The 10798-nt window shown below is 33.9% G+C and overlaps 1 protein-coding gene and 1 long non-coding RNA gene across 3 annotated transcripts in view; one reads left to right on the top strand and one right to left on the bottom strand.

The window, feature by feature from the left end:
* Positions 1-10080, top strand: part of LOC106680275 (uncharacterized) — a 23084-nt gene extending 13004 nt beyond the window's left edge. Inside the window, exons 2-4 of the long non-coding RNA XR_001343089.3 lie at positions 9215-9360; positions 9467-9557; positions 9674-10080. This is a non-coding gene — a long non-coding RNA (uncharacterized lncRNA). The remainder of the gene's footprint in view (positions 1-9214; positions 9361-9466; positions 9558-9673) is intronic.
* Positions 2738-10798, bottom strand: part of LOC106680266 (carboxypeptidase B) — a 23174-nt gene continuing 15113 nt past the window's right edge. For both annotated transcript variants that reach the window (XM_067047072.1, XM_067047071.1), the window contains 4 exons: positions 9154-9345; positions 8724-9082; positions 4998-5184; positions 2738-4867 (listed from right to left, as the gene is read on the bottom strand). In XM_067047072.1, the coding sequence (XP_066903173.1) occupies positions 4659-4867; positions 4998-5184; positions 8724-9082; positions 9154-9345 (947 nt within the window). In that variant the 3' untranslated portion in view covers positions 2738-4658. The remainder of the gene's footprint in view (positions 4868-4997; positions 5185-8723; positions 9083-9153; positions 9346-10798) is intronic.

Genomic DNA, 10798 nt, shown 5'->3' with positions numbered 1-10798 from the left:
AAAAAAAAAAATATATATATAAATAAATAAAAATAATAATACTAATAAAATAAAGTAATATATTTACGATGTACAATAGTTAATAAATAACTTAATTATATCAATGTTGCTGGTACTTGGTATAAATGGCAAGTGTATAGTAATATTAACTAGTTACTGTTATTAACTATACTAAAGGTTTCTTGAAAGTGTCCATTAAGCTGAAAACTATACTTGTTAATACGGTACCTGGTATAAAGTATATAAACGACTATCGTTTCGGTGCTAATTAAGGAACTATATTAAGTATTTTAAAATGTGACTAATTACTCTACATCGAAGAATTTTAGTGTGAACGATTTGAAAAAAAAAAAATGTATTCGTGTTTTTGTCTAGGCCAATAATCTCTATAATTTATTTTTCTATAGCTTATGATATTATGCCTATCCAGCTATTATTAACAAAATTACCGCTTAATTTTGTTAATAATAGCTGGATTCGGTGTAAAGTAGGTCCGCAAATTTTTTTTAGAAAAAATAAAATAATATTCGTTTTTAGGGTCGTCTCAAAGTACTAAATACCGTTTTTCAAGGAAATTAAAAATTAGAAAATTTTAACCTCGATTTATTCAGACCATTTTTTTTTTTTTATCTGGGGACTCTTTCATATACTCATAACTTTTCTTTGTTTTTTCCGACTCGTATGTTAATAGTAAGGTATATAACGGCTATAGAGCCGTTGGAAAGCTGAATGTCTGTTCATTATAGGGGAAAAAATTCACACGTTTTATTTTATATCTCCGGTTCTAATTGTTTGTGCCCTCTGGTGCAGTTTGCCCAGCCACTGCCAAGTTTGATGTAGAGTGGTTAAGCCGTTTGGAAGTTATATCCATTTTTATCCATTCCATAGGGCGAAAATTTCATTGGACTATTCCTGAAGTTAAAGTTATAGCTCCATTGATCCTGTTAGTGGACCTGGGTTATAATCAGCACATTATAGTACAAGAGCCGGGAAGAAAAAAAGGCAGTTATCTCACCCCAATTTTTGATTACTTTAATGAAAACTATGTATAATTACAAGTCAAAACTGATGAGTCTGCCAAGTATATAGGGGGAATAAAAAATGGCAGCTGTTTCAATACCTTAAAAAAAAAAAAAATTAATTTTTCATTCGGAGCTCTATATCATAAAAACTACCAACAACACTATAAAATCTAAAAGAATATTATTAAAAGAAGAGTAAATTTGTTAAAAATGTAAGGACCTGGAAACTTAGATTTCCATTGCAAACTTTTTCAAAAGACTCTTAAACAGTCAACTCAGTTCATTTAGCATTTCTTAAAATTAAAGATAATGTTTCTTATCGTTAGTCCACTGATTTAAAAAAGTATCTGCTTAACATTATGCTCCCATTTACGTTTTACTCTTACCATTTTCCATCTCTTCTGTGATACCTTACTCTGGATATCTGTGTCATAAGTTTATATTCTTTATTTTTTATTATTTATATCAGGAAGAAGGTGAACTGCTAAAATTTTCAGACTGATCTAGAAAACATACTAGACTTAAAAATTCCATTAAAAACAAAAGAACAGCCCATTATGGGCAAAATCCTAGAAAAATCTCGTCGTAAATCTCTACCCTCCTGTCCTACAGTATCCTTTCTAAATACCCCACTAACGCCTGTTGAACAGATTCGACACTCAGGACTCCATCTTGACAAGAGACATGGAGTCCACATACAAGACTGGACGACAAGAAACTGCTCGTAGATTTCGATTGCTACATCACCTACTTGTAAAACGCTCTAAACTTCCCATTCACTACAAAAAATGATTATACACTACGATAATCAGACCAATTTGGACATATGGAATTGAGCTTTGGGGCTCTACCAAACCATCAAATTCCTCCCGCATCCAATCCTTACAATCCAAAATCCTACGTAAAATCCTTGATGCTCCTTATTATGTTACAAATAAACTCATCCACAAAGACCTTAACATCCCATTCGTTTCAGATTTGGCCCAAAAAAGATATGCATCTTTTCCAAACTCCTTATACATTCTAACCGATTAGTTCTCAGTCTCTCATCCTTAACTATCCCTGATTATCCTCCGAGGCGTCTGAAAAGAAGATGGCCACGGGACCTTCTAATTTAAATTAATGCTTGAAGTACCACCAATGCATGGTTCCTTCCCGAGATTTTCAAGTGTAAATGAAACAGTCCACAGATTTACCTATTGTATTTATTATTTATACAGTTGTAAATTACATTAAATAAATAAATAAAAAAAAATTTCAGGAAGGAGTGCTAACCCATAAAAAATATTGTAACAGGTAAAATATATATTAAATTCAAAATCTTCCACAAAAAGAAAACGGAAGTTGACTGAAGGGAATTATAATTTATGCGAATATTAAAAAAAAAAATATATTTTTGAATAAATTATTGATATTTCCTCTGTAAAATAACAAATATGTAACAATTAGGATTTTTAAAAATGTAAAATTCTCATATTTACGTAAGACGAAATTGTAATATTTAAATTATTATTTAGTTTCATAAGCAATACGTATTTGTTTTAGACAGAGAATGTGCTAGCAAGCTTCAAAGGTTATTGTTAACTACTAAACATAAGAATGGAATTATTAAAGGATTATCTTAAAGTGTTTTAAAGGCTTATTAGGGGTGTCTTGAAATAAATAGTTTAATTAAACGTTTCTCTTCTTTATTAGCATTAAATTCTAGCATTATTTATATAGACTTATCTGATGTCAATAATATGAAAAGATTGACGTCAATAAATTCTCAGGCTGAAAGAAGTAGACTACAATGAAACCTTAGTTTTTATTCCTAGTAAATAAAACAAATATTATTCAAGAATACAAGAATTATTCTTGTCTTTCCGATAAATATATACACAGCAAATATAAAGCATGGCTTATTTTCGTCTTGTCAATTTACATTCAAATGTCAATCTCTTATTTTAAATATAAATTTTAACAAATAATATAATGAAATATTCAATTGTTGAACTCATATAAATTTAAATATTTTAGTAAAAATTAATGGTTAATGTAAAATGAACTATTAGGTAGACAAGAAAGCATCGAAATTGTTTTATTTTCTATTTCATAATTCTTTAATAAATTACTTATCTTTTAAATTTGTTGTAATAATTTTACATGTTTAATTTATTAATGATTTTGTGCTAATGAAGTAGTAAAATTATCTTATGATACAACATATTCTATTTATTTTTTTAAGTCTAGGGTAATTATTATGAATTACAATAACCTCTTCCGGCCAGTATGTGCCAGTCTTCGAGTGACAACCGAATTCTGTTCTAAAATACTATTTGACATTTAAACATTCTTAAATTGGTATCATAAATACTTATGATAATCTAGCTTAAGCTAGATTTAAAATTTTCATTTCGTGAAGATTGTTCCGATTGATGATAAACTGTAAATATCTTTGTGAAATGAATCATAAAGTGAAGATATGAAAGATTTCTAGAGCGGTAGATAGGTATACAGTTTTGGAACTCGAATGGTTCTATAATTGGATACAACATTCATCAGTACTATTTTCGTAAAGAATTAAAGTGAATAATTAGAATTTGTCTCGACAAGAGCAAACTTTTTTTCTGTTTTGTTATGTTTCAGTCATCGATGCCAAATTGGTACACCAAATCACCAAATCAGTACCCTAATGCGTAAAAATTTTGCTATAGGTTCTAAAACTCTTACTGATTATATAACTAATTTAATAAAGTAAGGAATTAGGCATTTTTTTTTTATCCGATAACTCTTTAACGGTTTATCCTAGCGATAAACATCGAATTGCGATGAAGTAAATATACGTCATAGGATTTCAGACCAGAGTTGGGTAGGAATCATTACATGAGTAATTCAATTACATGTCTCATTCGCAATATAATTACACTAAGATAACCATTAAATGGCCCAAAACATAAAAAAATGTGTGGTTTTTGAAGGACATTTGCACTGAAATAAATGTAAGACACAATTATAATTACTGTAATTGTGTAAAAGAAATTGCAATAACTCTATACAATTGTGATTCTAAATTGCAATTACTTCTTGATGCCAAGTAACTTTTACGAATTGGTGTTAAATATATGTAATTACAATTACAATTAGTTGGAATTCTCGGGAGAAAATAACAATTACAAAAAAAGGTGGTACTGGCAATTGCAATTAATTTGGCTCGGCTTGTAATAGTGTGAGACCACAATTACAATTGAAGTATTTCATCAAGTTATTGCAATTACAATTTATTGTAATATTACTTCTGCAATTCCAAATTACTATCTGCCTTGCCTATGGTGCTCATCTACGGCAGAATTCAATACTTGTTAATAAAAAAAAAAAAAAAAAAAAAATCAATCCCTTAATTATTAAATTAATTAGCTAAATTCTAAATTATTTAGAACCATTAATGAGTAAGAAATGCGTTTCGGTGAAAATTATTTGTTATATGTCAGATGTTTATTTTATAAGCTGGGATTCTTTCATGCTTCCGACTTCGTAAATAATCGGGTACCCAATATCACTAATTGATGACAAACGTGTTTTGCTTTAGACTATAGCACAATAAAGGTTTTGTTAAGGGCTTCTTCTTCTTAAAGTACATGCCCGTAAAAAAAAATCTTAATTAAACCAGTTCCAGTTTTGATTTCTTTTTCTTTGAGATCTGTAAGCTGCAATAGCTATAACCTTGATAGCTTCGAATGCTTCTTTGACTGTGGGGATGATCAAATTTTCTGGTAGAGTAAAACCATAATCACCTTCATCCCTCAACTCAATTGTGTAGACGTAGTTGGCTCCTATTTTGGCTTTGACCCAATCGTCGGATCCACCTGTAATGGAAAAGCACTTTGTCATATATTTTTGTCTTGTTTTAATTTTTTTGTAAACAAAATATTAAATTTGTTGCCGGTCTTTTAATTTTTTTGCCAACCACACGTTAAAAATTTGTCTGAACATTACCTGCTGCAGTGTATAATACTTTCGCTGTATTTCCAACAGTATACTTCTTATTACCGATTTCTTTAATTGCTAACGCTGCATTAATACCGACCCTTCGCAATTCCTGGAAGTCTGGTGGAAAAGTGTTCTCTTTATAGCCGTAGGGGATTAAGACGAATTGACCGTAACTATGAAGTGTAACGTAGCCCTGAAAATTATTTTTTTTTAAATAATATTCATGAGAAGTAAAAGATAGGTCATTTAAAAAAACAAAACAAAAAAACTATTGGGTGATGAGCGTTGAACCTTAAAATGTTCATTGCCTTATATAAATTGGCTCAAATGCTTCTTACGGCCAAACGAATGAGCCAATAAAAAATACTATAGCAAAATCTGGTGTGGTGTGGGACTACCACTTACTACCACTCTTGAAGGGCAACATTAACAATAATATGTTTTTATTTTTCTGTTGCTATAAAAATTCGTATTTTAGGGGTGAGAATAACGAAAATCAACTTTGTTCATGCCAAGAATACTAAATATAACAAAGCCGTGACAAATAATTGTGATCGGGAGAAATCGGATACTCTTGGCTATCCCCAATTTTCCAGTCTCTAAACTGTTAATTTCTCCATTTTCTCATTCGGTTAAATATTAAACTCGTTTTATTGATCATATTTTTACATTTTTTATTGTTGCTAATAATCCAAAATGGTTAATTATATAAAATAAACAAAATTAAACATTCATTGGAGGAAGAATTTATGAAAATTCGGATTTTAAGTCCTATAAACTATTTCGATGGAGATAAAACTTAGCTGATATCACAGGTCACGTTATTGTTCATGGATTCACCAAGTTTTATCAGAATTATTTGTGCTGTTTTGGAGAAAATCGAGAAAATGTGAAAAGTCGATTCTGTATTGTGGTACTTGCAATGAGTATATTTTGCCGAAAATGTAGCTTTCATGTCCCAGGCATATAGTCGACTTAAATATGTAAGGTGTCCCGACAAAGACACACGTGGTACTTATCTCAAATTTAATACAAAAATTATAGCGAGTAGGTTGGTCGATGTACGACATGTCACAGTCTCACAAGAGGAGATGATATCACAGAACAGGTTGCGAGACTAGATTATTTGGACACAGGGAACCTCAAGACGAGTATTTCTATCGAAAACTTGAATTCGAGCTCTTTTGAAAGATCGTAATACTTTCCCTTACTCAATATTCCATATATAGGCTAGTCCAAATAAAACATTTGTGTTCCTGTTGGTCCAATAACGACTATTGGTTTTGCCGATAACGCTTACTTTTTAATACATTCTTTATATTATTTAGTCCTTAAAAATTTGGTGCCTTTGGTGCGTCACTCAATTTCCCCTGCCACTCTTGGAGATAAAATTGTTAAACATTAAATATTTAAATATAATTTTTCCAATTTCTTTAGACTGGTATTTATTTATTAAATAAATCAAATGGTATCCTTTTTTAGTCTCAACACTCTTTATGATATTAATAGTACAACGTTTCCCGTATCCCACCCGCTACTACTTCGTCGGCTGGAGGAGTTCAGGTTTCCCGCCGCCCTGTGCCGATTGGTCCGGAACTACCTCAGCCCTCACCACCTGAGGAGTGCCTCAAGGGTCTGTGCTGGGACCTCTATTGTTCGTAGTCATCACAACGCCAGTGGTCGCCATCAAACATTGGCATGCAATGGTAGCAGCCTATGCAGACGATATAGGGGTCTACGCCTCCAGCATGAGAGCTGAACTGGCCCTCCACCACGCACAAGCCGCCTCTACCACCATCGTAGCTGCTCTCAAGAAGGATGGCATCAGAGTTAACCCGGCTAAGACAGATGCCATCGTCATGTCCTTTCAGAAGGGCAAGAAGAGCAGACTACCCCAGCGGTTCGTTGTGGATGGCGAGGGTCGGAATATCTCAAACACCATCCTCTACCTCGAAGTGACTCTTGACCGGCACCTCATCCTCTCCAGTTACGCCAAGGGGAGACTCAAGCTGGCCCGGCAGAAGTCGCATAGGCTCTACCATCTCCTGCCGTCACAACAACTTTCACTGCGCCTGAAGCTACAAACAAATAAGGCCATCATTCGTCCAACGCTGCTCCATGGTGCACCACTAATGAGACACCTCTACAAAACGACACTGACCAACCTACAGAGTTTCCAGAACTCCCTCCTGAGGCGAATAGTACGAGGAACTTCATTCCAGCGGGCCAGGAACAGAGAAATTTGTGCAGAGCTCCAACTCCCAACTGTGTCAGAATTCATAGGCCGTAGGCACATCAAGTTCTTTGATGGGCTGAAAGCCTATGCCAATCCACTGTTCCGAGAAATCACACCTCCAACAAGACCTGGGAGGTGGCAGAGCACTGTTCCCTTGGTCGATGTTCTCGCCTTAGGAGGGACTTCTGGCTCTACAGCCTGAAGTCATCACTTCATCAACGCCAGCCGGAATAGCCCCTCCCTATTCCTAGTATGCTAAAGGCAACATATGCCAACATCGATACACCGTCTTCAGCGGACCCGGTAACTTATCTTATAATGCCACACTGGCAAACCAAGATTCATATTTGCCTGCATATATACATCCATTTCTTATTTGTATATATTTAATTTGTTTCTTAATTTTTTCTAGGTCAGAAAAAATAAATAAATAAAGCTAGTATTTTACAGCAGATCAAGCGTGTTAGATCTTATTCCTTCTTCTCTTTTTTGACATATTTCTTTCACCAATACTTAACTTATATATGTTTTTACAGTGAACAATGCAAAAAGTTTAATTTTTTTTTTTTAACTTTGAGAAAACAAAACCAAAAATATTTTGGAGGAGGAATGATTGAATATTCGGCATCTAAGCTCTCATAAAATATTGCAATGAGGGTAAGATCCAGCTGATATTAAATATCACTTGATTTTAAATTGATATGCCGAGTTTAGTCAAAACCGTTAGAGCAGTTTTTTAGAAAATCAAAAATATGTGAAAAATTGGTTTTATAAAGTGGCACGTGAGGTCAGTCGATTTTATCAAAGTTTTAGTAGGTTTTTATAAACGTTGCTGCAATATCCTAGTCACATACCCACCTTAATTACGTAGTTTCATTTTATTTTATTTTTTACCTTGGCTGATCACTGTAGGAGGACCATTTTTGTATATTTTCGTGAACAAATCGTTGACAGAAACATAGAAAAAAAAAATTAATTTTTGGTGGACGGCGATACTTCATCTTACTATATATCTCGCATGTTGGTAAGTGAACGTAAGAAAGTTATGAAAGATCGATCTTGTAAAACCATTCGATATCTTTTTAGAACACAAGGATTTACGTAATTTTAGAATCTTTTATTCACAGCGTTATTATTCAACGTAATCCATTTCATAAATTGGAAAACAAGGATTTCAACGAGACTGTATTTACTAATCCCTAGCAGACTTAACTGCCTCAAGTATTCTTAATGTGGTAGATTTTGTATGTTTATATGGGTATTCATTCACAGTTGGTTGGAACATTGTTTCAGTCTCGATAGTGGACTGATTGTTTGGGCTTGGTCGGTTCTGATACATATAATGAATCGTTATGATAATGATAACTTATTAAGAAGTAAAAATATCGCTGATAACTTGTATAGAGTGTGAGTTTAAAAAATTGAAATTTAGTTGGTAATACTTCTACTGCTAATTTCTCAGTTTGAAAATAATTCAGCCTCTACTCTCAACTTACTTTTAGATTTTCTTTTATGTTTGACATGAATTTCACAAATGCTTGTGCTTCCATTTCGGAGGTAGCACTCGGTCCACGGTAAATTTCTTGACAGGGATTAGAGCTTGTTCCTTTGCCACCAAAGCCAATATCAAAATTCCTATTGATGTCCACGCCATAGCACTTGCCATTCTTAGATCTATTCTTCCTCCACAATCTATCATGTGTATAAGTATATACATATCCGTCAGGATTTAAAATCGGGACGACGAAGAAGTCCATGTCTAACATCTCAGGAGGTAGTTCCCGGCGGTTTTCCACGAGCTGTTTGATGACGTAGGTTGCAGCCGCATGGGCAACCCATTCCCTAGCATGGATACCTATTAAAATGAGAATTCAGAGTGACCATAATGATAACTATTAATATTAGAATTCATGTTTAGAATCTTACCTCCATCAATAAAGAATACTTTTGCATTATATTTCCCTGAAGAAATCTTAATGAATTTCAGTGGTCTTCCTTCGATTGAGTGACCCATAATTCCTACGCTTGCTATATTAGGATACGATCGAGCCAAGCTGTCCAAATAATTGTGAATTTCCTCAACTGTTTGATAGCATGTGAATGTGGGGATATAAGATTCTGAAAAGCAAGACTGTAAGATTTGTAGATTAACTTGCTATTTCACATTTTAAAGAAAGTATAATAATTTAGCGATAGCATATCATATTCACATACATGTAAAATTTATTTTTTTTTGTAGGGAAGCGATGGCAACAAACATCTAAAGTTTATACTATCTTATCGATGTATCGATGTATATATTTGCGGACCCTCTCAAAAACTAATATTTGGTAAATTGGCTTATAATTCATAATAATTATAACATTCAATTTTCACTGATATATAGTTCAATTTAACATTTATGAAAAATTATTATGTGTCTATTTATGATTTGTGATACCTATAGGCCTTCCTTGATACAAGATCAAACGTCCGTTGTGCAATGCAGTTGTCCGTATATTTGACGTGTGGTACGACAACCATTCAAAAGTTTATAGTGAGTCGGTTGTGGCTGAAAATGTTTGTGCAACAGGAGAACGTTCTGCAACTTCAGCATTCATGGTGTCTTTGTTGCTCGTCAAGGAACATTACATAACTGGGACGGCGAATAGAGCCCTCAAGGATGCGGAACTGGTTAGAGGAAGCCTTTAAGTTCCTTTCGGCTACATATGATGGATGTGCTAACCAACAAACAAGCCCCGCTGGAATGATGGAAGGAAAAATGGATTAAGCTTACCGGGAGGGAGATAAGGACCGCTTCATAGCGTCTGTTGAATCAGAAATGAATGAATAAAAGTATTCGGCTTTAAAACGAAATGAAATAGCCTTTTATATATGCAATAAATTAAAATAATACAAAATACAATATAAACATTTAAAGAAGAAAGAAAAAAATAAATTTTCTATATATAACAACTGATAAAACATTAACTTCTATAAATTTTCTTTCCATCTTTCTTAATCTTTTCCTGCACAGGCCTTCCCTTTCGTGAGTAATAGTCAGCACTCTCCAGGGTGACCAGCCCTATTGGGAGGCGAGTTCTTTTCATATCTTCTTCCAGACTTCCCTGTCATCTCCACCAGAGGGGTCCTGCCGTCCACTTGAATATATTGCTCCATCTTTTCTTTTGACGTCCTCTTCTTCTTTAAAGGTCGTATGGAGTCCATTCTGTGGTAATTTTTGACCATCTGTCATCTTCGCACCAAAAGAGATACCCTGCCCATTTCTATTTGCTCAATCTTGTCATCTTCAGTGTGTTTCTTTCTGGATCCAAGCATCTTTTATTCGATCCCTTTTCCTCACATTCACAATGCTTCTTCCAATATTAATTTCCACTGACCAGAGCTATAGTCAGTAACCACAGTAGTGAGAATATGGGCGAGCTGGGACACCGATTTGAGGAGCCAATCAGAAGCCAGCATTTTGATGACGTCACACATGGCGGGAGATTTGAATTCAAATATTCGGCCCGACCCACCCTTAACCACCCACGTGGTCTGTCACGTGGTCTATCACGTGATCATTAGGCAG

Source organism: Halyomorpha halys, unplaced genomic scaffold, assembly GCF_000696795.3.
Source record: "Halyomorpha halys isolate HHAL.00 unplaced genomic scaffold, Hhal_1.1 Scaffold252.1, whole genome shotgun sequence".
Lineage (NCBI taxonomy): Eukaryota > Metazoa > Arthropoda > Insecta > Hemiptera > Pentatomidae > Halyomorpha > Halyomorpha halys.
Note: the sequence above shows the minus strand (reverse complement) of the source record. Positions and strands in the feature narration are given on the sequence as shown.